The sequence below is a fragment of the Oncorhynchus kisutch genome, unplaced genomic scaffold (assembly GCF_002021735.2).
Source record: "Oncorhynchus kisutch isolate 150728-3 unplaced genomic scaffold, Okis_V2 scaffold1915, whole genome shotgun sequence".
NCBI lineage: Eukaryota > Metazoa > Chordata > Actinopteri > Salmoniformes > Salmonidae > Oncorhynchus > Oncorhynchus kisutch.
Genome location: NW_022263860.1, coordinates 13,794 through 40,852, shown reverse-complemented (window position 1 = coordinate 40,852; position 27,059 = coordinate 13,794). Strand labels below are relative to the sequence as shown.

The window sequence follows — 27,059 nt, the reverse complement described above, 5'->3', positions numbered from 1 at the left end:
CACACAGGGAGACAAGCCTTACCGCTGCTCCCAGTGTGGAAAGAGTTTTAAACAATTTAGGGACCCTGAAACAACATGAGGAAAATACACACAGGGGAGAAGCTTGCCACTGCTCCGCAGTGTGGAAAGAGTTTTAACAATTTAGGGAACCTAAAACAACATGAGAGAATACACACAGGGAGAGGCCTTACCACTGCTCCCAGTGTGGAAAGTGTGTTCAATCCCGTCAAAGGAGCTGAAACGACATGAGAGAATACACACAGGGGAGAAGCCTTATCACTGCTCCCAGTGTGGAAAGAGTTTTAACAATTTAGGGAACCTGAAACATCATGAGAAATACACACAGGTGAGAAGCCTTACCACTGCGCCCCAGTGTGGAAAGTGCTTCAACCGTTCAGGGGGGCTGAAACGACACGAAAATACAAAAAAAGACCACAAAGGGGAGAAGCCTTTCCACTCCTCCCAGGTGCAAAGCTTTTGCCCATTAGGAAGCCTGAAAGAACACATGAGACTGCACACAGCGGAGAATGTTTACAAAGGCCAGACTGTGGGAAACATTTTACTCATAACAGTCACTTAAACGTCTTTAGAGTAACCACACAGAGAGAGAAATGACTTCTCTTAGCGTGTAATATTGATATTTTCACATCACATTGACTTCAAATTCATCAGAGAACATACACAGTGCTCCCGTTGTCTTATATTGTTGACTGACAATGTGTTTACCTGTCTTTACCATATGAAATTAAATGGTACAGGTTATACTCAAACATATATTTGGTTTGTTTTTATATAGAAACCTGAATTGAATATGGAGTCTGTCTGTCAGTTTGAATATAGAGTAAATCACTTCCATGTGTTTAAAAAATGTCCTTTTTTTAAACTCTTTGTGTGTGTTTTCTGGGGTGTCATTCCTCCATCACTACAGATAATCAAGTGATATTTGGATGTGATGCATTAGTTCCATTGTTACATCTGCATTGTTGGCCCACTGATGATTTATGACATGAAAATGTTCAGACTGTGAATGGAAAATGTTAGTTGATGTGTGTCCACATAACTGGAGTATGTGACTAACCTTGTGAAACTGTCCTATTAATAATCGGCACTAGTTCCCAATGACTATCATTCGTGTGTTGCAAACCAATTTAACACCTGTGTCCTTGTATGAATAAGTCCCTCCCAGGAACAGGAAACTATAAGATATTTGCTCACCCCAATGCTTCAGGAATTCAGACTGTCTACACTGCACTGTGGTAATTGTTATTCTCTCTGAGCTCAGAAATAAAGAGTCTTGGTTTGACTTGGACTCCAGCAGATCCTTATTTTATAATATACCCCAACTCTCCCACGGATTGCTATTTATCATTGTCTCAATGAAGAGTTCTTTGTTTTACTTTCCTGGGGGCATTTACAAAGCTCCCACTGGTGAATAAACATTGTTACCCGATTGATGAGATTATTATGGATGAGAGCAAATATTTTATTTGTCAAATGGCAACCAAGCATCGGTCATCATGTCACCAGATTAAGACCCTCAAAATGTATTGGAATTGAGCATCAAGCTCATCACATGTAGTTTCACCACTCTGTGAGTTCATAACTTATTTCATCTGTAGCCTAATAAACTACATGGTTTCTCAAGTTTTAGTGGGATATATATATATATATATATATAAATTTGTACATAAAGGAGTTTCCATCGGCATTTCTCACTAAAACGTTTTACTGACAACAACCCACCATGTCAAACGAACTAACATATCATCTGTCGCCATTTATAAAAGTGTACAGGCATATCCTGTTTCCGTCAGCCCAGTCATTACTTTTGAAATGGTTGGATCAATATCCACCTTCATGATATGGATGAAGCCTGATTTGGAATGTCTGAGTAGTTCTATATGATTGTCTAATACACCCCTCTGATAATCAGGTGATATTTGGAATGTCTGAGTAGTTCTATCTGATGTCATAATACACCCCTCTGATAGTGATACATTTGTTACTTACAGGGCACCACTGCCCCTGACCAGCTGAATGCAGGTGGGCTCTCCTGTCAACATGGGGCTCCTGCTGCAGGTAGCCTAGCGGTTAACAGTGTTGGGCCAGTAACTGAAAGATCCCTTGTTTGAATCCCAGAGAGAACTAGGTGGAAAATCTGTCAATGTGCCATTGAGGGCTGCAACAGGAGCCTCATGTTGACAGGAGAGCCCACCTGCACTCAGCTGGCCAGGTGTCTTAACAGGAACAAGCTTGGCACACCTGTATTTTTCCCCATTCTTTTCCCATTCTTCTCTGCAGATCCTCTCAACCTCTGTCAGGTTGGATGGGGAGCGTCGCTGCACAGCTATTTTCAGGTCTCTCCAGAGATGTTCGATCGGGTTCAAGTCCAGGCTCTGGCTGGGCCACACAAGGACATTCAGAGACTTGTCCCGAAGCCACTTCTGCGTTGTCCTTTGTCTGTGTGCTTAGGGTTGTTGTTCTGTTGGAAGGTGAACCTTTGCCCCAGTCTGAGGTCCTGAGTGCTCTGGAGCAGGTTTCATCAATTATCTCTCTGTACTTATTTTATTTATTTATTATTGAACCTTTATTTAACTTGGCAAGTCAGTTAAGAACAAATTCTTATTTACAACGGCGGCCAACCAAAAGGCAAAAGGCCTCCTACGTGGCTGGGATTCAAAACAAGGATACATCCCTAACCAAGGCCCTTCTTCAGTGGCTTCTTCCTTGCTGAGCGGCCTTTCAGGTTATGTTGATATAGGACTCATTTTACTATGGATATAGATATTTTTGTACCTGTTTCCTCCAGCATCTTCACAAGGTCCCTTTGCTGTTGTTTGGGACTGGTTTGCACTTTTCGCACCAACGTATGTTGATCTCTAGGAGACAGAACAAGTCTTCTTCCTGAGCGGTATGACGGCTGTGTGGTCCCATGGTGTTTAGACTTGCATATACTATAGTTTGTCAACAAGACATTTGTGGATGGTTGAAAACCGAGTTTTAATGACTCCAACCTAAGTGTATGTAAACATCCCTTGTATAGCCTCCACTCTGTACTGGTACCCCCTGTATATAGCCTCCACATTGACTCTGTACTGGTACCTCCTGTATATAGTCTCCACATTGACTCGGTACTGGTACCTGCTGTATATTGACTCTGTACTGGTACCTCCTGTATATAGCCTCCACATTGACACTGTACTGGTACCTCCTGTATATAGTCTCCACATTGACTCGGTACTGGTACCTGCTGTATATGACTCTGTACTGGTACCTCTATATATATATATCCTCTGATTGAGAACCAATCTAGGCAACCATAGACTTACCTAGACACCTAACATGAACACAACCCCATAAATCTAATAAACCCCTAGACAAGACGAAACACATAAATCCCCCATGTCACACCCTGGCCTGACCAAAATAATAAAGAAAGCAAAGATAACTAAGGCCAGGGCGTGACAGTACCCCCCCCCCCACCCCCCCCCAAAGGTGCGGACTCCCTGCCGCACACCTAAACCCATAGGAGAGGGTCTGGGTGGGCGTCTGTCCACTGTGGCGGCTCTGGTGCGGGACGTGGACGCCACTCTACCATAGTCTTAGTCCGCTTTCTTAGCGTCATTTGAGTAGCGACCCTCACCGCCGACCTTGGCCTAGTAACCCTAACAAAGGGCCCACCTGGACTGAGGGGTGCCTCATTACTGAGGAAGCTCAGGACCGAGGGGTAGCTCAGGCCTGAGCTACCCCTCGGCACTGAGCTACTTTGAAAAAAAAAATATTTTGGGAATATTTTCTTAACCCTTATTTTTCTTATCTACGTTGTTGGTTATAGGCTTGTCAGTAAGCATTTCACGTTAAGATCTACACCTGTTGTATTCAGCGCATGTGACAAATAATATTTGATTGTAACTAAATATGAAGTATGTCAGTTTCAATGTTACGGTCTTTGATTCAATTATATTTTATCTGTTTACCCACTACCCTGTGTTTATCTGCATCATTCCTTGATCATTCCTTGATCATTCCTTGTGGTCCTGTAGCTCAGTTGGTGGAGTATAGTGCTTGTTAAACCAGGGTAGTGGGTTTGATTCCTGGGACCACCCATATGTAAAGAGTTTGTACACATGACTGCAAATCCCTTTGGATAAAAGTGTCTGCTAAATGGCAGATATATCCACTGATTATACCAAACATTTGGAACACCTTCCTAATATGGAGTTGGACCCTCCCCTTTCTCCCTCAGAATAGCCTCAATTCGTCGGGGCATGGACTCTACAAGGTGTCGAAAGCATTCCACAGGGATGCTGGCCCATGGTGACTCCAATGCTTCCCACAATTGTGTCAAGTTGGCTGGGTGACCTTTGGGTGCAGTGGGGTCTCCTCAGAGGAGGAAGGGGAGGACCATCATCCTCAGTTATTTTCAGAAAAATAAAAATGGTAAAATATTTAAAAGTGGTCCTTTTTAGATAAAACTATACTAAATATAATCACGTCACCAAATAATTTATTAAAACATACTATTTTGCATCCTCCTCTGGGTATATTGACCACAATACAAAACCTAGGAGGATTATGGTTCTCAAGGCTTCCATAGACTTACACAGTTACACAGTTGACAACAATGTAAGCTGTGTGTAACTAGCTGGCTATGACTATCCAACCAAACACTGGAACTCTTCCAAGTCAAGGCAAGCTTTTGGTTTTACTAATTTATTGCCACTGGGACCCGCCAAGGTAAGTGCTAAACTGCTTACTGACTGTACACTGTAACGGTACTGCATGATTGTAGCAGGTTTACTAACGAGTTAGTTCTATTAGCTCTGTTGACTATGATGTTATTTTAGCTAATATGGTGACAACAATGTAAGCTGTGTGTAGCAGTTATGAAATGGTTTGGCTTGGAAAGGTTTTTTCTCCTGGTGACATACAGCTGATGTGTTATGCATTGAAGTACAGAAACAAAGGGAGAAGGTGATAAGAGGAGAGCACATAGATGCAAGAAGGAATACAACGTGTCTGTAATGAAAGTGAACTGTGTTTATGCATGATCAGGGGTGTATTCATTCCGCCGATTCTGTTGACAAACGTTTTGACAAACTGTATAGCACTACAGATAATCAAGTGCTATTTGCATGTGATGCATTTGTTCTGTTGTTTACAGGATGATTTGTATCTTATAGAGCGTGGCTTTAAGGGAATAGTATGGTCACATGTAGATAAAAAAGAATGTGAAAAATTAACAGAGAAAATGTTTATCAACACACTACCTATTCATATAAGTATTTATTAATCATCTACATATTCATATTGAGCTTCTACGTCTGTGTACAGGAACGTATTATTTGTAAGACGTAAGAGAAAATATATCAGCTCATTGTTAAGTTATTATGACGTTCTTTCCAATAAGTATACTAACTGTTTCCAAATTGCGTTACCCACTCCAGCCAGCAGATGGCGATGAGCGTCTTTCAGGTGATGATTCTTCCGTGACGTATAATGGACTGGACGGACGCTTCTTCAGGAACAACAACGCGGCTACTCTTTCAACCACGTCGGTAGCTTGCTAGCCAACATAAAAGTGAAAGATTGACGCTTTAGACCATCTTAATGTACATAATCTAATCTCAGTGTTTTATACAGAGTTCTTTTGACGTATTAACTAGTTAATATTTGCAAACTTGTTAAAGATTGATGCTGAGCCTAGCACTAGGCTAGTCGCTAATGCTAGCTAACTATCTAGCTAACATCCCTGACCATGAGTTCATTAAACTACTCATCCCTGCTATAGAAGAGGAGGTCTGCTGTTTGCAGAAAGAAGCTCTGGCGCTGAACATTGAAGAAGAGGATGAGGTTACAGTGAAAGAAGAGAAAGAACCTTTTAGAATGAAAAAGGAGGAAGATGAGACTGTTATAGTGAAGGAAGAAGATGCTGTTATAGTGAAAGAACATTTCAGAATGAAAAAGGAGGAAGAGGAGGCTGTTATAGTGATAGAAGAGAAAGAACCGTTTAGAGAGGAAGAGGATGCTATCTCAATAAAGGTGAAGGAGGAGGAGACAGAATATCAGATTACCACCAGTGAGTACTGTCTTCAACAGGGACACAAACTATGCCGTTGTTGAACTAATGTGCGGTTTTAAAGTGTTATTCTACTGAAGTTCTACACTTGAATATGTTGTTCAGTACTGTAGGAATTGTTAAAGGGTCGATCTGCCATTGGTTCATATATTTTAGGGACTTTTAAATTCGATGTATTGAATTCTCCATGTGGTCTACATAAAAGTTCCCCTCATCTAGTATAACAGGCTTTTAAAATTCAATATTGAAGCATAATCTCTACTTAAAATATCAAAGGGACATATTCATGCCTCTTGTAAGACCCTATGATTTTATGAGACGGTTATAAGTTTACTACTCATTTTGATGTTCTCATTAACACAGGAGAGAGACATGACTATGGTGGATCCTCTGGGAAGAAGCATCAACAACATCCTGATGCTGACGAGCAAGAGAAGAGTCTCTCCAGATCAGAACACAAGATGGTACAGCTTGGTCTGGTCTAGCATGCAGCTTGGTCTGGTCTTGCTCTCTCTGGGTCTGGTCTAGCTCTCTCTGGGTCTGGGCTGGGTTTCTGTAAAGCACTTTATGACAACAGTGACATCAGCATCCATAATGATATGTGTCTGTGTCCCATCTTTATGGTTACCAGGACAACGCTAGCCCTTCCTCCCTCCTGGAGTCCCTGTGTCGTGCCTCTCCCGGTAGCGCCTTACTGCTGGGTATGAAGAGGTTGTCTGTGCTGCTGGTGGACTGCAGGAAAACAACGGGGCTGAGTGGAACTGTGAGAGGAGGAGAAGAGAAGAAAGGATCAGATTTGAAACATCAAAGTAAGTGCTGTAATTTAGTTTGAACAAATTAAATAGATCTGGTATCTGTTACCAGGACAACCAGCAGAGTTCTGTTAGTTGACATGAAGATGGACTGGTATCTGTTACCAGGACAACCAGCAGAGTTCTGTTAGTTGACAGGAAGATGGACTGGTATCTGTTATCAGGACAACCAGCAGAGTTCTGTTAGTTGACAGGAAGATAGACTGGTGTATATGGATGTTATGAATATCATAACACTGAAAAAGGATTCTGCCAATGAAAAGAGAGAAACCAATAGACCATATAAAACCTTGATGAAAGTTAGCTTTGGAGAGACAGTTTCAAGATGATCCAATGTAAGGTGCTTTTTTTACAAAAACTATTCCTTAAAACGTTATGGATGTTACAGTCAACCCCCCTATCTTTACAAGACTGTAGAACAGGCAAACTAAACTCAAGACTTTGGTAATTAATTAACTGGTACTGAAGAAAAGCTGTGATCAGGCTGCCCACTCAAACGAAAGCTTCAAACTGTAACCAGTGCTGGCGACCTGGTTCAGGTTATCTATCAACTTACCAGGGTAGTGACAAACAGTAGAGGAATGAAATCATCAACATGGTTTGATCATATCTTTACTAATGCTGCAGAAATGGGTTTTAAAGCAGTATCCAGATCCATCAGATGTAGTGATCACAATATAGGAGCCATGTCTAGGAAAACCACCGTTCCAACGGCTGGGACTAATATTGTGTATAAGAGGTCATACAATTTTATGTAGTGATTCCTATGTTATTGATGTAAATAATATTTGTTGGTCTGTGGTGTGTAATGATGAGCAACCAGACACTGCCCTTGACACATTTCAAACTGCTTATCCCAGTTACTAATAAGCAGCACCCATTAAGAAAATGACTGTAAAAACTGTTAAATCCACGTGGATTGATGAGGAATTACAAAATGGTATGATGAAGAGGTAGGCAAAAGAGATGGCATATAGGTCTGACTGAATAACTGATTGCAAATTGAGAAATCATTTGACTAAACTGAATAAAAAGAAGAAACTACACAATGAACCAAAGATAAATGACATGAAGAATGAAACTTATTGTAACGCTCAATGAGTGAATGGGTGTGGAGTCAGGCGCAGAGAGCAGAGGATATGGGGAAAAACACGCTTTAATGTCCAACCAAACAAGGTACAAATGGTAACACCAAACATAGGGGTAAATAAACTCCATTTAAGTCTTAATAAGTAAAATATCTGGACAGCGAAATAAAAACAACAGACACGAACACCTCTCACAAAACAGGAGACAAGCAAACAGAAGACAAGCCCACACAAACAGAAGACAAGCCCACACAAACAGAAGACAGGCCCACACAAACAGAAGACAAGCCCACACAAACAGAAGACAAGCCCACACAAACAGAAGACAGGCCCACACAAACAGAAGACAAGCCCACACAAACAGAAGACAAGCCCACACGAACAGAAGACAAGCCCACACAAACAGAAGACAAGCCCACACAAACAGAAGACAGCTCCACACGAACAGAAGACAGCTCCACACAAACAGAAGTGTGCGAAGCGAACTTACCACCCTAACAACCAAACAATGAACAGGTGAAAACAATTAGACAAAACCAAACGAAAAAGGATCGGTGGCAGCTAGTAGACCGGCGACGACGACCGCCGAGCGCCACCCGAACGGGGAGGGGAGCCACCTTCGGTAATATTCGTGACACCTATTGCAAATTGAGATATGTGACTAAACTCAATATAAAGAAGAAACTACACTATGAAACAAAGATAAATGACATGAAGAATGATAGTAAAAATCTTTGGAGCATCTTCAATGAAATTTTGCGCAAATAAATAAATAAAATCAACAATGACAAGTCACTGGTGTCTGACAACGTGGATGGAAAATTGAGGACAATAGTGGCCGATATGGCCATTCCTATTGGCCTTTTCTTTAATTGAAGCCTACTAGAAAGTGTGTGCCCTCAGGCCTAGAGGGAAGCTAAAGTCATTCCACTACCCAAGAATAGTAAAGCTCCCTTTACTGGCTTAAATAGCTGACCAATCAGACTGTTACCAACCCTTACAATTTTTGAAAAAAAAATATTTGACCTGATACAATGCTATTTTACAGTAAACAAATATAGACTTTCAGCTTATAGGGAAGTTCATTCAACTAGCACAGCACTTACAAATGACTGATTGGCTGAGAGACATTGATGATAAAAATGGCTTTACACCCCCTGCTATATTGTGGATAAAGAGTTTTTCTTTTAAAATGTAACCTTTATTTAACTAGGCAAGTCAGTTATAAACAAATTATTTTTTTCAATGATGGCCTAGGACTGCCTTGTTCAGGGGCAGAACGACAGAGTTTTTTACCTTGTCAGCTCAGGGTTTCGATCCAGCAATCTTTCGGTTACTGGCCTACCGCTCTAACCACTAGGCTACCTGCCGCCCCAGAGCTACCTGTCTAACAGAACACAGAGAGTGTTCTTTAATGGAAGCCTGTACAACAAAATCAAGTTTGAATCAGGAATTCCCCAGGGCAGCTGTTTGGCACCTACTTTTTTCAATCTTTACCAACAACATACCAATGACATTTGAGTAAAGCCAGTGAGTCTATGTATGCGTTGACTCAACACTGTACATGTCAGCTACTACATCGACTGAAATGACTGCAACACTTAACATAGAGCTGCAGTTAGTTTCAGAATGGGTGTCAAGGAATAAGTTAGTCCTAAATATTTCTGATTACCTTAAAACCTCTTGGTGTTAGGGGGCAGTATTTTCATTTTTGGAAAAAAAACGTCCCCGTTTTAAATGGGATATTTTGTCAGGAAAAGATACTAGAATATGCATATAATTGACAGCTTTGGATAGAAAACACTCTAACGTTTCCAAAACTGTAAAGATATTGTCTGTGAGTATAACAGAACTGATGTTGCAAGCGAAAGCCTGAGAAAAATCCAATCCGGAAGTGCCCCAGGTTTTGAAAACGCTGCGTTCCAATGACTCCCTATATGGCTTTGAATGTACCATCAACGAGCTTATGCTTTTTACGTATTCCCCAAGGTGTCTACAGCATTGTGACGTAGTTTTACGCATTTCTATTGAAGAATAGCCGTATTGGGGCACATTGCGTAAGTGGTCACATGGTGGCTCCGAGAGAGATTCTCGCGTAAAGTGCAGAGGTAGCCATTACTCCAATCGGTCCTTGAGAAAAAGGAATTGTCCCGACGGATATATTATCAAATAGATATTAGAAAAACACCTTGAGGATTGATTCTAAACAACGTTTGCTATGTTTTTGTCGATATTATGGAGCTAATTTGGAATATTTTTCGGTGTTGTGACCGCAATTTCCGGGCGATTTCTCAGCCAAACATGAAGAACAAACGGAGCTATTTCGCCTACAAAAATAATATTTTGGGAAAAAATGAACTTTGGCTGTCTACCTGGGAGTCTCGTGAGTGAAAACATCCGAAGTTCATCAAAGGTAAACGATTTAATTTGATTGCTTTTCTGATTTCCGTGACAAGTTTGCCTGCTGCTAGCAAGGCATAATGCTATGCTAGGCTATGATAAACTTACACAGATGCTTGTCTAGCGTTGGCTGTAAAGCATATTTTGAAAATCTGAGATGACAGGGTGATTAACAAAAGGCTAAGCTGTGTTCCAATATATTTCACTTGTGATTTTCATGAATAGGAATATTTTTTAGGAAGATTTATGTCTGTTGCGTTATGCTAATTAGTGTCAGATGATGATAACGGCCCCGTTCACGGGCTGGGTGTCACTACAGGTTAAGTTACATGGCCTACTATGCTAATTCTGTAGCGGTATTGTTAGAGAGGGCTAAAGAAATATTTTGTTGGTGCGCAAGGCAGGTATTAACCCTAGTTATTAAAGTTAGTTATTACCTATTATAACATTATTATTTTAAAATATTATTAAAACCGAAAGGATGAGAGTAGAATAGATAGAGTAGCGCTTCCAGACACATTCTAAACATGATGGAGTATTAAAGGAGGACTGTAGCAACTAATGATGAAACATTATGGAGTCTTAAAGGAGGACTGTAGCATCTCATTTTGAAACATTATGGAGTCTTAAAGGAGGACTGTAACATCTAATAATGAAACATTATGGAGTCTTAAAGGAGGACTGTAGCATCTCATAATGAAACATTATGGAGTCTTAAAGGAGGACTGTAGCATCTAATGATGAAACATTATGGAGTCTTAAAGGAGGACTGTAGTATCTAATGATGAAACATTATGGAGCCTTAAGCTTTAATTTGTGGTATTGCACTTGTGAATGCATGAAAGTTAAATATTTCTAAAAATATATATATATTTTGCACTCTGCAATTTCACCGGACTTTTTTTTCAGCTCATGAAACATCCAACACTTTACATGTTGCGTTTATATTTTAGTTTTTTGTTGTTACTATCAGTTTTAGGAACATTTACCCAAAATATGACATCAGCGATAATCAAAATGTTGAAAATCTGTGAATGTCTAAATAAGAAATTGGTCCATTTAAACAGCAATATGTCGAACCCTTTCAACAACGGGGAGATGTTACTGATGTGCTTTGTATCTTCGACGTAAAAACAAGTTTTGGACTTCCACACAAAATGACTTCTTTAGTTATTTTATGTTTAAGGAAGTGTGTAGGTCACATTCTGTATCATACAGCTATGAAAGTTATATATTTAGAACCACCTGTTCAATTGGAATCCAGCGACGTCTGTGTCTTCAGTGTCCTAGAACTGTCTAGGTTTTTGTGTTCTGACTTGTAAAACAGGATGAATAAGTAATGTAAACATAGCAGTAATTACCAGGAGATTGTTAAAACTGGCCTCAGGTTATTGAGAGATCTGATTTAGGATTTACCCTCGTAGCAAGGTTTTTTTATCATGTGGTTTCATTTGAGTCTCTATTTAAAAATAACACTATCTTTGGCAGGAGAAAGACCAGACTCAGAGGAACCAGAGCCAGGGACGTCCAAACCAGCAAGACGACACCAGTGCTCCCAGTGTGAAAAGAGTTTTAAACAGAAAGCACAACTGAAAAAACATAAGAGAATACACACAGGGGAGAAGCCTTACCACTGTTCCCAGTGTGGAAAGGGTTTCAACCAGTCAGGGACGCTGAAACAACATGAGAGAATACACACAGGAGAGAAGCCTTACCACTGCTCCCAATGTGGAAAGTGTTTCGGCCGTTCGGGGGAGCTGAAACTACACGAGAGAATACACACAGGAGAGAAGCCTTACCACTGCTCCCATTGTGGAAAGTGTTTAGTCCGTTTGGGGGACCTGAAACAACACGAGAGAATACACACAGGAGAGAAGCCTTACCACTGCTCCCAGTGTGGACAGTGTTTCAACCAGAAAGCACACCTGAAACAACATGAGAGGATACACACAGGGGAGAAGCCTTACCACTGTTCCCAGTGTGGAAAGGGTTTCCACCAGTCAGGGACGCTGAAACAACATGAGAGAATACACACAGGAGAGAAGCCTTACCACTGCTCCCAATGTGGGAAGTGTTTCGGCCGTTCGGGGGTGCTGAAACTACACGAGAGAATACACGCAGGAGAGAAGCCTTACCACTGCTCCCATTGTGGAAAGTGTTTCGTCCGTTCGGGGGAGCTGAAACAACACGAGAGAATACACACAGGAGAGAAGCCTTACCACTGCTTCCAATGTGTAAGGTCTTTCAACCAGTTGGGGGCGTTGAAACAACATGAGAGAATACACACAGGAGAGAAGCCTTACCACTGCTCCCAATGTGGGAAGTGTTTCAACCATTCGGGGATGCTGAAACAACATGAGAGAATACACACAGGAGAGAAGCCTTACCACTGCTCCCAGTGTGGAAAGTGTTTCAACCGGAGAGGAAACCTGAAACAACATGAGAGAATACACACAGGAGAGAAGCCTTAACACTGCTCCCAGGGTGCAAACCATTTGCCCATCACAGTGCGCCCTTTGTCTTTTATTGTTGACTGACAATGTGTTTACCTGTCTTTACCATATGCAATTAAATGGTACAGGGTCTACTCAAACATATATTTGTTTGTTTTTATTAGAAAACATGAAGTGAATATGGAGTCTGTCAGTTTGAATATAAAGAAGATCAGGTTCCTTCTTTTAAACTGTAATGAAATGAAAATGTTCAGACTCTGTAATGGAAAATGTTAATTGTTTGTGTGTCCACATAACTGAGTATGTGACTAACCTTGTGAAACTGTCCTATTATATAAGCTCCTGTTCTTGGGAGTATCATCCTGTGTTGCAAACCAATTTGCACCTGTGTCCTTGTATGAATAAAGTCCCGCCCAGGAAAGGGAAACTATAAAGATATTTGCTCATCACCCAATGCTTCAGGAATTCAGACTGTCTACACTGTGCTGTGTAACTCTGTTATTCTCTCTGAGCTCAGAAATAAAGAATCTTGGTTTGACTTGGACTCCAGCAGATCCTTATTTTATAATATCCACCACAACTCTCCCAAGGATTGCTGTTTATCATTGTCTCAAAGAAGAGTTCCTTGTTCCACTTTCCTGGGGGAATTTACAGGCCTCCCACTGATTGAATAAACATTGTATCCACAGGTAACATTTTGTGTTTCACCCAACCAGCAACCGATATCCAATGACTGGTAACATTTTGTGTTTCACCCAACCAGCAACCGAATTCCAATGACTGGTAACATTTTGTGTTTCACCCAACTTGCAACTTGCAACCTACTTGCAACCTAAATCCAATGACAGGTGACATTTTGTGTAGATTTCATGTTAAATTCACGTTAAATTCACGTTCAGGCATATCCTGTTTCCATCAGCCCGGTCATTACTTTTGAAATGGTTGGATCAATATCCACCTTCATGATGTGGATGAAGCCTGATTTGGAATGTCTGAGTAGTTCTATATGATGTCATAATACACCCCTCTGATAATCAAGTGATATTTGGAATGTCTGACTAGTTCTATCTGATGTCATAATACACCCCTCTGATAGTGATACATTTGTTACTTACAGGGCACCACTGCCCCTGACCAGCTGAATGCAGGTGGGCTCTCCTGTCAACATGGGGCTCCTGCTGCAGGTAGCCTAGCGGTTAACAGTGTTGGGCCAGTAACGGAAAGATCCCTTGTTTGAATCCCAGAGAGGACTAGGTGAAAAATCTGTCAATGTGCCATTGAGGGCTGCAACAGGAGCCTCATGTTGACAGGAGAGCCCACCTGCACTCAGCTGGCCAGGTGTCTTAACAGGAACAAGCTTGGCACACCTGTATTTTTCCCCATTCTTTTCCCATTCTTCTCTGCAGATCCTCTCAACCTCTGTCAGGTTGGATGGGGAGCGTCGCTGCACAGCTATTTTCAGGTCTCTCCAGAGATGTTCGATCGGGTTCAAGTCCAGGCTCTGGCTGGGCCACACAAGGACATTCAGAGACTTGTCCCGAAGCCACTTCTGCGTTGTCCTTTGTCTGTGTGCTTAGGGTTGTTGTTCTGTTGGAAGGTGAACCTTTGCCCCAGTCTGAGGTCCTGAGTGCTCTGGAGCAGGTTTTCATCAATTATCTCTCTGTACTTTATTTTATTTATTTATTATTGAACCTTTATTTAACTTGGCAAGTCAGTTAAGAACAAATTCTTATTTACAACGGCGGCCAACCAAAAGGCAAAAGGCCTCCTACGGTGGCTGGGATTCAAAACAAGGATACATCCCTAACCAAGGCCCTTCTTCAGTGGCTTCTTCCTTGCTGAGCGGCCTTTCAGGTTATGTTGATATAGGACTCATTTTACTATGGATATAGATATTTTTGTACCTGTTTCCTCCAGCATCTTCACAAGGTCCTTTGCTGTTGTTTGGGACTGGTTTGCACTTTTCGCACCAACGTATGTTGATCTCTAGGAGACAGAACAAGTCTTCTTCCTGAGCGGTATGACGGCTGTGTGGTCCCATGGTGTTTAGACTTGCATATACTATAGTTTGTCAACAAGACATTTGTGGAGTGGTTGAAAACCGAGTTTTAATGACTCCAACCTAAGTGTATGTAAACATCCCTTGTATAGCCTCCACTCTGTACTGGTACCCCCTGTATATAGCCTCCACATTGACTCGGTACTGGTACCTCCTGTATATAGCCTCCACATTGATTCTGTACTGGTACCCCCTGTATATAGTCTCCACATTGACTCGGTACTGGTACCTCCTGTATATTGACTCTGTACTAGTACCTCCTGTATATAGCCTCCACATTGACACTGTACTGGTACCTCCTCTGATATATATCCTCTGATTGAGAACCAATCTAGGCAACCAATCTAGGCAACCATAGACTTAAGGAGAGGGTCTGGGTGGGCGTCTGTCCACTGTGGCGGGACGTGGACGCCACTCTACCATAGTCTTAGTCCGCTTTCTTAGCGTCATTTGAGTGGCGACCCTCGTCGCCGACCTTGGCCTAGTAACCCTAACAAAGGGCCCACCTGGACTGAGGGGTGCCTCATTACTGAGGAAGCTCAGGACCGAGGGGTAGCTCAGGCCTGAGCTACCCCTCGGCACTGAGCTACTTTTAAAAACTTTTTATTTTGGGAATATTTTCTTAACCCTTATTTTTCTTATCTACGTTGTTGGTTATAGGCTTGTCAGTAAGCATTTCACGTTAAGATCTACACCTGTTGTATTCAGCGCATGTGACAAATAATATTTGTAACTAAATATGAAGGATGTCAGTTTCAATGTTTCAGTCTTTGATTCAATTATATTTCTGAAACTCAGGCTGTGTGTGTTTATCTGTGTCATTCCTTGATCATTCCTTGTGGTCCTGTAGCTCAGTTGGTGGAGTATAGTGCTTGTTAAACCAGGGTAGTGGGTTTGATTCCTGGGACCACCCATATGTAAAGTGTTTGTACACATGACTGCAAATCCCTTTGGATAAAAGTGTCTGCTAAATGGCAGATATATCCACTGATTATACCAAACATTTGGAACACCTTCCTAATATGGAGTTGGACCCTCCCCTTTCTCCCTCAGAATAGCCTCAATTCGTCGGGGCATGGACTCTACAAGGTGTCGAAAGCGTTCCACAGGGATGCTGGCCCATATTGACTCCAATGCTTCCCACAAATGTGTCAAATTGGCTGGGTGTCCTTTGGTTGCAGTGGGGTCTCATCAGAGGAGGAAGGGGAGAACCATCGTCCTCAGTTATTTTCAGAAAAATAAAAATGGTAAAATATTTAAAAGTTGTCCTTTTTAGATAAAACTATACTAAATATAATCACGTAACCAAATAATTTATTAAAACATACTATTTTGCATCCTCCTCTGGGTACATTGACCTCAATACAAAACCTAGGAGGATTATGGTTCTCAAGGCTTCCATAGACTTACACAGTTACACAGTTGACAACAATGTAAGCTGTGTGTAGCAGTTATGAAATGGTTTGGCTTGGAAAGGTTTTTTCTCCTGGTGACATACAGCTGATGTGTTATGCATTGAAGTACAGAAACAAAGGGAGAAGGTGATAAGAGGAGAGCACATAGATGCAAGAAGGAATACAACGTGTCTGTAATGAAAGTGAACTGTGTTTATGCATGATCAGGGGTGTATTCATTCCGCCGATTCTGTTGACAAACGTTTCTTAAATGGAACAAAACGGGGATAAACATGCCTGAATTTGTCCAGTAATATCTCTATTTCAGCTAGATGCAGGCGAGAGTGTGCAAGGCAGTATTGAATGTGTCACTGTCTGTCCATGTGGCACTGTCTGTCATCGCAAAATTTTCTCTCGACCTGTGTGAACCTACATTCTAAACTTTCATTCATAGGCTAGGTTGCTACCTCATGATGGGTATAGGGACATTTAGAGTATCATGTAGTAGCCTAAACCTGTTGCTGTTACATTGAACAGGGTGAGTGAAATATGAATGACAGTCGTCCAATATGCTGTAATAGAATTAAGGCCATGCTCATGAAAAAAACAATCGTCCTGCCTCATCTTAAACGGCACTGACCTCCACTGTTTGGGTGGTGGACCACTCTTGGTACACATGGGAAACTGTTGAGCTGAAAAACCCAGCAGCGTTGCAGTTCTTGACACAAACCGGTGCGCCTGGCACCTACTACCATACCCCGTGCAAAGTAACTTAAATATTTTGTCTTCCCCATTAACTCTCTAAATGGCACACATGCACAATCCATGTCTCATGGCTCAAGGCTTAAAAATTGTTATTTAACCTGTCTCCCCCCTTCATCTACACAGATTGAAGTGGATTTAACTAGTGACATCAGTAAGGGATCATAGCTTTAGCCTGGATTCACCTAGTCTTTCTAAGTCATGGAAGGAGCAGCTGTTCTTAATGTTTTGTCTACCCAGTGTATAGCACTACAGATAACCAAGTGCTATTTGCATGTGATGCATTTGTTCTGTTGTTTACAGGATGATTTGTATCTTATAGAGCGTGGCTATAAGGTAATAGTATGGTCACGTGAAGATAAAAACGATTGTGAAAAATGAACAGAGAAAATGTATATCAACACACTACCTATTCATATAAGTATTTATTAATCATCTACATATTCATATTGAGCTTCTACGTCTGTGTACAGGAACGTATTATTTGTAAGACGTAAGAGAAAATATATCAGCTCATTGTTAAGTTATTATGACGTTCTTTCCAATACAATAAGTATACTGTTTCCAAATTGCGTTACCCACTCCAGCCAGCAGATGGCGATGAGCGTCTTTCAGGTGATGATTCTTCCGTGACGTATAATGGACTGGACGGACGCTTCTTCAGGAACAACAACGTGGCTACTCTTTCAACCACGTCGGTAGCTTGCTAGCCAACATAAAAGTGAAAGATTGACGCTTTAGACCATCTTAATGTACATGATCTAATATCAGTGTTTTAAACACAGTTCTGTTGACGTATTAACTAGTTAATATTTGCAAACTTGTTAAAGATTGATGCTGAGCCTAGCACTAGGCTAGTCGCTAATGCTAGCTAACTATCTAGCTAACATCCCTGACCATGAGTTCATTAAACTACTCATCCCTGCTATAGAAGAGGAGGTCTGCTGTTTGCAGAAAGAAGCTCTGGCGCTGAACATTGAAGAAGAGGATGAGGTTACAGTCAAAGAAGAGAAAGAACCTTTTAGAATGAAAAAGGAGGAAGATGAGACTGTTATAGTGAAGGAAGAAGATGCTGTTATAGTGAAAGAACATTTCAGAATGAAAAAGGAGGAAGAGGAGGCTGTTATAGTGATAGAAGAGAAAGAACCGTTTAGAGAGGAAGAGGATGCTATCTCAATAAAGGTGAAGGAGGAAGATGTTTTTGGAGTGAAAGAGGAGACAGAATATCAGATTAACACCAGTGAGTACTGTCTTCAACAGGGACACAAACTATGCCGTTGTTGAACTAATGTGCGGTTTTAAAGTGTTATTCTACTGAAGTTCTACACTTGAATATGTTGTTCAGTACTGTAGGAATTGTTAAAGGGTCGATCTGCCATTGGTTCATATATTTTAGGGACTTTTAAATTCGATGTATTGAATTCTCCATGTGGTCTACATTAAGGTTCCCCTCATCTAATATAACAGGCTTTTAAAATTCTATATTGGTGCATATTTTCTACTTAAAATAACAAAAGCCACCCATTTTGTGGAACGACCCTTTTACATTTGCATCACAAACAATATTTTAGGAAATCATGATAAAAGTGGCCATTTTAGACATATGCATGCCTCTTGTAAGACTCTATGATTGCAATAGATGGTCATAAGTTTACCATCTGTTTGATGTTCTCATTCACACAGGAGAGACACATGACTATTGTGGATCCTCTGGGAAGCCTCAACAACATCCTGATGCTGACGAGGAAGAGAAGAGTCTCTCCAGATCAGAACACCAGATGGTACAGCTTGGTCTGGTCTAGCATACAGCTTTCTCTATTGGGGTCTGGGCTGGGTTTCTGTAGAGCACTTTATGACAACAGTGACATCAGCATCCATAATGATGTGCGTCTGTGTCCCCTCTTTATGGTTACCAGGACAACGCTAGCCCTTCCACCCTCCCGGAGTCCCTGTGTCATGCCTCTCCTGTTAGCACCTTACTGCTGGGTATGAAGAGGTTGTCTGTGCTGCTGGTGGACTGCAGGAAAACAATGGGGCTGAGTGGAACTGTGGGAGGAGGAGAAGAGCAGAAAGGATCAGATTTGACTCAAAGTAAGTGCTGTAGTTCAGTTTGAACAAATAAATAGATCAATTCATTGGTATCTGTTACCAGGACAACCAGCACTGTTCTGTTCGTTGTCAGGAAGATAGACTGGTGGATATGGATGTTATGAATATCATAACACTGAAAAAGGATTCTGCCAATGAAAAGAGATAAAGCAGTAGACCATATAAAACCTTGATGAAAGTCAGCTTTGGAGAGAAAGTTTCAAGATGACCCAATGTAAGGTGCTTGTTTTACAAAAACTTTTTCTTAAAACATTATGGATGTTACATTGCCTGTCCCAGTCAACCCCCCCTGTCTTTACTAGACTGTAGAACAGCCATACTAAACTCAAGACACTGTTAATTAATTAACTAATACTGGAGGAAAGCTGTGATCAGGCTGCCTACTCAAGAGAAAGCTTCAAACTGTAACCAGTGCTGGCAACCTGGTTCAGGTTATCAATCAACCTACCAGGGTAATTACAAACAGTAGAGGAATTGAATCAACATATTTTGATCATATCTTTACTATTGCTGCAGAAATTTGTTTGAAAGCAGTCTTCAGATACATCGGATGTTGTGATCACAATATAGTAGTCATATCTAGGAAAACCAAAGTTCCAAAAGGCCGGGCCTAATGTTCTATATAAGAGATCATACAATTGTTTGTGGTGATTCCTATGTTGTTGATGTTATTAGGTTCTTTTTTTTCACAGTAAATAACTCACGAACACTAGAGAAGCTTTAACCAAGTTGAATTACTCCCAAATGTTCTGTACATCTGTAATTCAGACAACCCAACATTTGTTCCATCCAGACATATATCCCACTTAAGACACTCCTCCTTCTCTCCAATCCTTACATCTTATGGTTCCACAGGAAGAGAGTAAAGAGGGTAACAGGATACCAGACCTTTATCTCCCTGATGAGAATCTGTCCTGACCTCAACCTCTCCTTCATCTAATCCACAGATATTCATCTGTCTCCCCTGTTTAACACTTTGCTCTCCTCTCGTCCACCCAACACATTCCAAAACCACCTGTCTTTCTTCAGAGAACCATTAACTTCTGACATAACACCCAGTCTCTTTCACTTCCTATCACTTCTTTAATGTCTCCATGTTCCAAGTTTAGCCGATTCCAACAATGGAAACAATATTTGTTGGTCCGTGGTGTGTAATGACGAGCAACCAGACTCTGCCCTTGACACGTTTATGAAATTGCTTATCCCAGTTACTAATAAGCAAGCACCCATTAAGAAAATGACTGTAAAAACTGTTAAATCCACGTGGATTGATGAGGAATTTAAAAATGGTATGATGAAGAGGGAGGCAAAAGAGATGGCATATAGGTCTGGCTGAATAACTGATTGGCAAACCTATTGCAAATTGAGAAATCATGTGACTAAACTGAATAAAAAGAAGAAACTACACTATTAAACAAAGATAAATGACATGAATAATGATTGTAAAAAGCTTTGGAACACCTTCAATTAAATTTTGGGTAAAAAATCAACAATGTCATGGTGTCTGACTACGTGGATGGAAAATGATTGAGGATAATAGCAGCTGATATTGCCAGTTCTATTCGCATTATCTTCAATTTAAGCCAACTAGAAAGTGTGTTCCTTCAGGCTTGGAGGGAAGCTAAAGTCATTCCACTCCCCAAGAATAGTAAAGCTCCCTTTACTGGCTTAAATAGCCGACCAATCAGCCTGTTACTAACCCTTACATGAAAATGTAAAAAATGGTGTTTGGCCAGATACAATGCTATTTTACAGTAAACAAATATAGACATTCAGCTTATAGGGAAGTTCATTCAACAAGCACAGCACTTACAAATGACTGATTGGCTGAGAGAAATTGATGATACAAATATTGTTGGGGCTTTTACACCCCCTGCTATATTGTGGATAAAGAGTTATTTTTTTAAATGTAACCTTTATGTAACTAGGCAAGTCAGTTAAGAACAAATTCTTTTTTTCAAGGACGGCCTAGGACTGCCTTGTTCAGGGGCAGAACGACAGAGTTTTACCTTTGCAGCTCAGAGATTTGATCCAGCAATCTCTCGGTTACTGGCCTACCGCTCTAACCGCTAGGCTACCTGCCACCCCAGAGCTACCTGTCTAACAGCACAGTGTTCTTTAATGGGAGCCTGTACAACAAAATCATGGTAGAATCAGGAATTCCCCAGGGCAGCTGTTTGGCACCTTCTTTTTTTCAATCTTTACCAACAGCATGCCAACGACATTTGAGTAAAGCCAGTGAGTCTATGTATGCGGATGACACAACACTGTACACGTCAGCTACTAAAGCGACTGAAATGACTGCAAATCTTAACATAGAGCTGCAGTTAGTTTCAGAATGGGTGGCAAGGACACCAATAAGAAGAAGAGACTTGCTTGTACATTTATATGACATCAGCGAAGGAAGTGTGTAGGTCACATTCTGTATCATACAGCTATGAAAGTTATAGACAGTATATCACAAAAGTGAGTACACCCCTCACATTTTTTGTAAATTTTTGAGTATATCTTTTAGTGACAACACTGAAGAAATTACACTTTTCTACAATGTAAAGTAGTGAGTGTACAGCTTGTATAACAGTGTACATTTGCTGTCCCTTCAAAATAACTCAACACAGCCATTAATGTCTAAACCGCTGGCAACAAAAGTGAGTACACCCCTAAGTGAAAATGTCCAAATTGGGCCCAATTAAGCCATTTTCCCTCCCCGGTGTCATGTGACTCGTTAGTGTTACAAGGGCTCAGGTGTGAATGGGGAGCAGGTGTGTTAAATTTGGTGTCATCGCTCTCACACTCCCTCATACTGACTGGTCACTGGAAGTTCAACATGGAACCTCATGGCAGAGAACTCTCTGAGGATCTGAGAAAAATAATTGTTGCTCTACATAAAGATGGCCTGGGCTATAAGAAGATTGCCAAGACCCTGAAACTGAGCTGCAGCACGGTGGCCAAGACCATACAGTGGTTTAACTGGACAGGTTCCACTCAGAACAGGCCTCGCCATGGTCGACCAAAGAAGTTGAGTGCACGTGCTCAACGTCACATCCAGAGGTTGTCTTTGGGAAATAGACGTATGAGTGCTGCCAGCATTGCTGCAGAGGTTGAAGGAGTGGTGGGTCAGCCTGTCAGTGCTCCGACCATACGCCGTACACTGCATCAAATTGGTCTGCATGGCTGTCGTCCCAGAAGGAAGCCTCTTCTAAAGATGATGCATAAGAAAGTCCGCAAACAGTTTGCTGAAGACAAGCAGACTAAGGACATGGATTACTGGAACCATGTCCTGTGGTCTGATGCGACCAATAAACTTATTTGGTTCAGATGGTGTCAAGCGTGTGTGGCGGCAACCAGGTGAGGAGTACAAAGACATGTGTGTCTTGCCTACAGTCAAGCATGGTGGTGGGAGTGTCATGGTCTGGGGCTGCATGAGTGCTGCCGGCACTGGGGAGCTGCAGTTCATTGAGGGAAGCATGAATGCCAACATGTACTGTGACATACTGAAGCAGAGCATGATCCCCTCCCTTCGGAGGGGCCGCAGGGCAGAATTCCAACATAACGACCCCAAACACACCTCCAAGATGACCACTGCCTTGCTAAAGAAGCTGAGGGTAAAGGTGATGGACTGGCCAAACATGTCTCTAGACCTAAACCCTATTGAGCATCTATGGGGCATCCTCAAACGGAAGGTGGGGGAGTGCAAGGTCTCTAACATCCACCAGCTCCGTGATGTCGTCATGGAGGAGTGGAAGAAGACTCCAGTGGCAACCTGTGAAGCCCTGGTGAACTCCATTGCCAAGAGGGTTAAGGCAGTGCTGTAAAATGATGGTGGCCACACAAAATATTGACACTTTGGGCCCAATTTGGACATTCTCACTTAGGGGTGTACTCACTTTTGTTGCCAGCAGTTTAGACATTAATGGCTGTGTGTTGAGTTATTTTGAGGGGACAGCAAATTTACACTGTTAAACAAGCTGTACACTCACTAATTTACATTGTTGCAAAGTGTCATTTCTTCAGTGTTGTCACATGAAAAGATATACTCAAATATTTACAAAAATGTGAGGGGTGTACTCACTTTTGTGATATACTGTATTTAGAACCACATGCTTGATAGGAATCCAGCAACGATGAATAAAATAAGTAATGTAAACATAGCAGTAATTACCAGGAAGCTCTACATTTGTTTTAAAATCACACTAAGGTTGTTAAAACTGGCCTCGGGTTATTGAGAGATCTGATTTAGGATTTACTCTCCTAGCAAGGTTGTTTTATCATGTGGTTTTTTGTGTTCTGACTTGTAAAACAGGATGAATAAAATAAGTAATGTAAACATAGCAGTAATTACCAGGAAGCTCTACATTTGTTTTAAAATCACACTAATCAAATCAAAATCAAATTTATTTATATAGCCCTTCGTACATCAGCTGATGTCACAAAGTGCTTCTACAGAAACCCAGCCTAAAACCCCAAACAGCAAGCAATGCAGGTGTAGAAGCACGGTGGCTAGGAAAAACTCCCTAGAAAGGCCAATACCTAGGAAGAAACCTAGAGAGGAACCAGGCTATGTGGGGTGGCCAGTCCTCTTCTGGCTGTGCCGGGTGGAGATTATAACAGAACATGGCCAAGATGTTCAAATGTTCATAAATGACCAGCATGGTCGAATAATAATAAGGCAGAACAGTTGAAACTAGAGCAGCAGCACAGTCAGGTGGAAGTTGAAACTGGAGCAGCAGCATGGCCAGGTGGACTGGGGACAGCAAGGAGTCATCATGTCAGGTAGTCCTGGGGCATGGTCCTAGGGCTCAGGTCCTCCGAGAGAGAGAAAGAAAGAGAGAAGGAGAGAATTAGAGAACGCACACTTAGATTCACACAGGACACCGAATAGGACAGGAGAAGTACTCCAGATATAACAAACTGACCCCAGCCCCCCGACACATAAACTACTGCAGCATAAATACTGGAGGCTGAGACAGGAGGGGTCAGGAGACACTGTGGCCCCATCCGAGGACACCCCCGGACAGGGCCAAGGTTGTTAAAACTGATTTGGGATTTACTCTCCTAGCAAGGTTGTTTTATCATGTGGTTTCATTCAGGTCCCTATTTTTTTTTTTTAAACACTTGTCTTTGGCAGGAGAAAGACCAGACTCAGAGGAACCAGAGCCAGGGACGTCCAAACCAGCAAGACGACACCAGTGCTCCCACTGTGGAAAGGGTTGTAACCGGTTATGGGACGTGAAACAACATGAGAAAATACACACAGGGGAGAAGACTTACCACTGCTCCCAGTGTGGAAAGAGTTTTAACCAGAAAGCACACCTGAAAGCTCATGAGAGAATACACACAGGGGAGAAGCCTTACCACTGCTCCCAGTGTGGAAAGTGTTTCAACCGGCCTGGGCATCTGAAACTGCACGAGAGAATACACACAGGGGAGAAGCCTTATCACTGCTCCCGGTGTGGAAATAGTTTTAACAATTTAGGGAAACTGAAACGACATGAGAGAATACACACAGGGAAGAAGCCTTATCACTGCTCCCAGTGTGGAAAGAGTTTTATCGGTTTAGGGAAACTGAAACGACACGAGAGAATACACACAGGGGAGAAGCCTTACCACTGCTCCCAGTGTGGAAAGAGTTTTAACAATTTAGGGACCCTGAAACAACATGAGAGAATACACACAGGGGAGAAGCCTTGCCACTGCTCCCAGTGTGGAAAGAGTTTTAACAATTTAGGGAACCTAAAACAACATGAGAGAATACACACATGGGAGAGGCCTTACCACTGCTCCCAGTGTGGAAAGTGTTTCATCCGGTCAAAGGAGCTGAAACGACATGAGAGAATACACACAGGGGAGAAGCCTTATCACTGCTCCCAGTGTGGAAAGAGTTTTAACAATTTAGGGAACCTGAAACATCATGAGAGAATACACACAGGTGAGAAGCCTTACCACTGCTCCCAGTGTGGAAAGTGTTTCAACCGTTCAGGGGGGCTGAAACGACACAAGAGAATACACACAGGGGAGAAGCCTTTCCACTCCTCCCAGGGTGCAAAGCTTTTGCCCATTTAGGAAGAATGAAAGAACACATGAGACTGCACACAGCGGAGAATGCTTACAAAAGGCCAGACTGTGGGAAAACATTTTACTCATAACAGTCACTTAAACGTCTTTAGAGTAACCACACAGGAGAGAGAAATGACTTCTCTTAGCGTGTATATTGATATTTCACATCACATTGACTTCAAATTCATCAGAGAACATACACAGTGCTCCCGTTGTCTTATATTGTTGACTGACAATGTGTTTACCTGTCTTTACCAGATGAAATTAAATGGTACAGGGTATACTCAAACATATATTTGTTTGTTTTTATTAGAAAACATGAATTGAATATGGAGTCTGTCAGTTTGAATATAGAGTAGATCAGGTTCCATGTGTTTAAATGGTCCTTTTTTAAAACTCTTTGTGTGTGTTTATCTGGGTGTGCCATTCCTCCAGCACTACAGATAATCAAGTGATATTTGGATGTGATGAATTAGTTCCATTGTTGACATTTGCATTTTTGGCCCACTGATGATTTAATTAAATGAAAATGTTCAGACTGTGTAATGGAAAATGTTAGTTGTATGTGTGTCCACATAACTGAGTATGTGACTAACCTTGTGAAACTGTCCTATTATAATCTCCTGTTCTTGGGACTATCATTCTGTGTTGCAAACCAATTTACACCTGTGTCCTTGTATGAATAAAGTCCCGCCCAGGAACAGGAAACTATAAAGATATTTGCTCATCACCCAATGCTTCAGGAATTCAGACTGTCTACACTGCACTGTGTAATTGTTATTCTCTTTGAGCTCAGAAATAAAGAGTCTTGGTTTGAATTGGACTCCAGCAGATCCTTATTTTATAATATCCACCACAACTCTCCCACGGATTGCTATTTATCATTGTCTCAATGAAGAGTTCTTTGTTTTACTTTCCTGGGGGCATTTACAAAGCTCCCACTGGTTGAATAAACATTGTTACCCGATTGATGAGATTATTATGGATGAGAGCAAATATTTTATTTGTCAAATGGCAACCAAGCATCGGTCATCATGTCACCAGATTAAGACCCTCAAAATGTATTGGAATTGATCATCAAGCTCATCACATGTAGTTTCACCACTCTGTGAAGTTCATAACTTATTTCACCTGTAGCCTAATAAACTACATGGTTTCTCAAGTTTTAGTGGGATATATATATATATATATAAATATTTGTACATAAAGGAGTTTCCATCGGCATTTCTCACTAAAACGTTTTTACTGACACAACCCACCATGTCAAACGAACTAACATATCGTCTGTCGCCATTTATAAAAATGTTCAGGCATAAACTGTTTCCGTCAGCCCAGTCATTACTTTTGAAATGGTTGGATCAATATCCACCTTCATGATATGGATGAAGCCTGATTTGGAATGTCTGAGTAGTTCTATATGATGTCATAATACACCCCTCTGATAATCAGGTGATATTTGGAATGTCTGAGTAGTTCTATCTGATGTCATAATACACCCCTCTGATAATCAAGTGATATTTGGAATGTCTGAGTAGTTCTATCTGATGTCATAATACACCCCTCTGATAATCAAGTGATATTTGGAATGTCTGAGTAGTTCTATCTGATGTCATAATACACCCCTCTGATAGTGATACATTTGTTACTTACAGGGCACCACTGCCCCTGACCAGCTGAATGCAGGTGGGCTCTCCTGTCAACATGGGGCTCCTGCTGCAGGTAGCCTAGCGGTTAACAGTGTTGGGCCAGTAACGGAAAGATCCCTTGTTTGAATCCCAGAGAGGACTAGGTGAAAAATCTGTCAATGTGCCATTGAGGGCTGCAACAGGAGCCTCATGTTGACAGG

General features: G+C 41.5%; 1 protein-coding gene across 1 annotated transcript; it reads left to right on the top strand.

The window, feature by feature from the left end:
• The first annotated feature begins 6,499 nt into the window (after positions 1–6,499).
• LOC116368409 (zinc finger protein 345-like) lies at positions 6,500–26,036 on the top strand. The gene is made up of 8 exons (XM_031819172.1): positions 6,500–6,543; positions 6,711–6,888; positions 11,868–12,843; positions 17,521–17,524; positions 17,635–17,745; positions 18,739–18,828; positions 18,964–19,138; positions 24,285–26,036. Exons 1-8 carry the CDS (start codon positions 6,541–6,543, stop codon positions 25,217–25,219), a joined length of 2,472 nt encoding a protein of 823 aa, XP_031675032.1. The 5' UTR covers positions 6,500–6,540; the 3' UTR covers positions 25,220–26,036.
• Positions 26,037–27,059: the final 1,023 nt, after the last annotated feature.

Bases quoted from the DNA above. Each gene is read 5' to 3' on its own strand.
- LOC116368409 (XM_031819172.1), top strand. The intron at 17,746-18,738 runs GTAGCTTGCTAG...ACAGGAGAGACA, and splicing joins CTACTCTTTCAACCACGTCG to CATGACTATTGTGGATCCTC. The intron at 18,829-18,963 runs GTACAGCTTGGT...TATGGTTACCAG, and splicing joins CCAGATCAGAACACCAGATG to GACAACGCTAGCCCTTCCAC.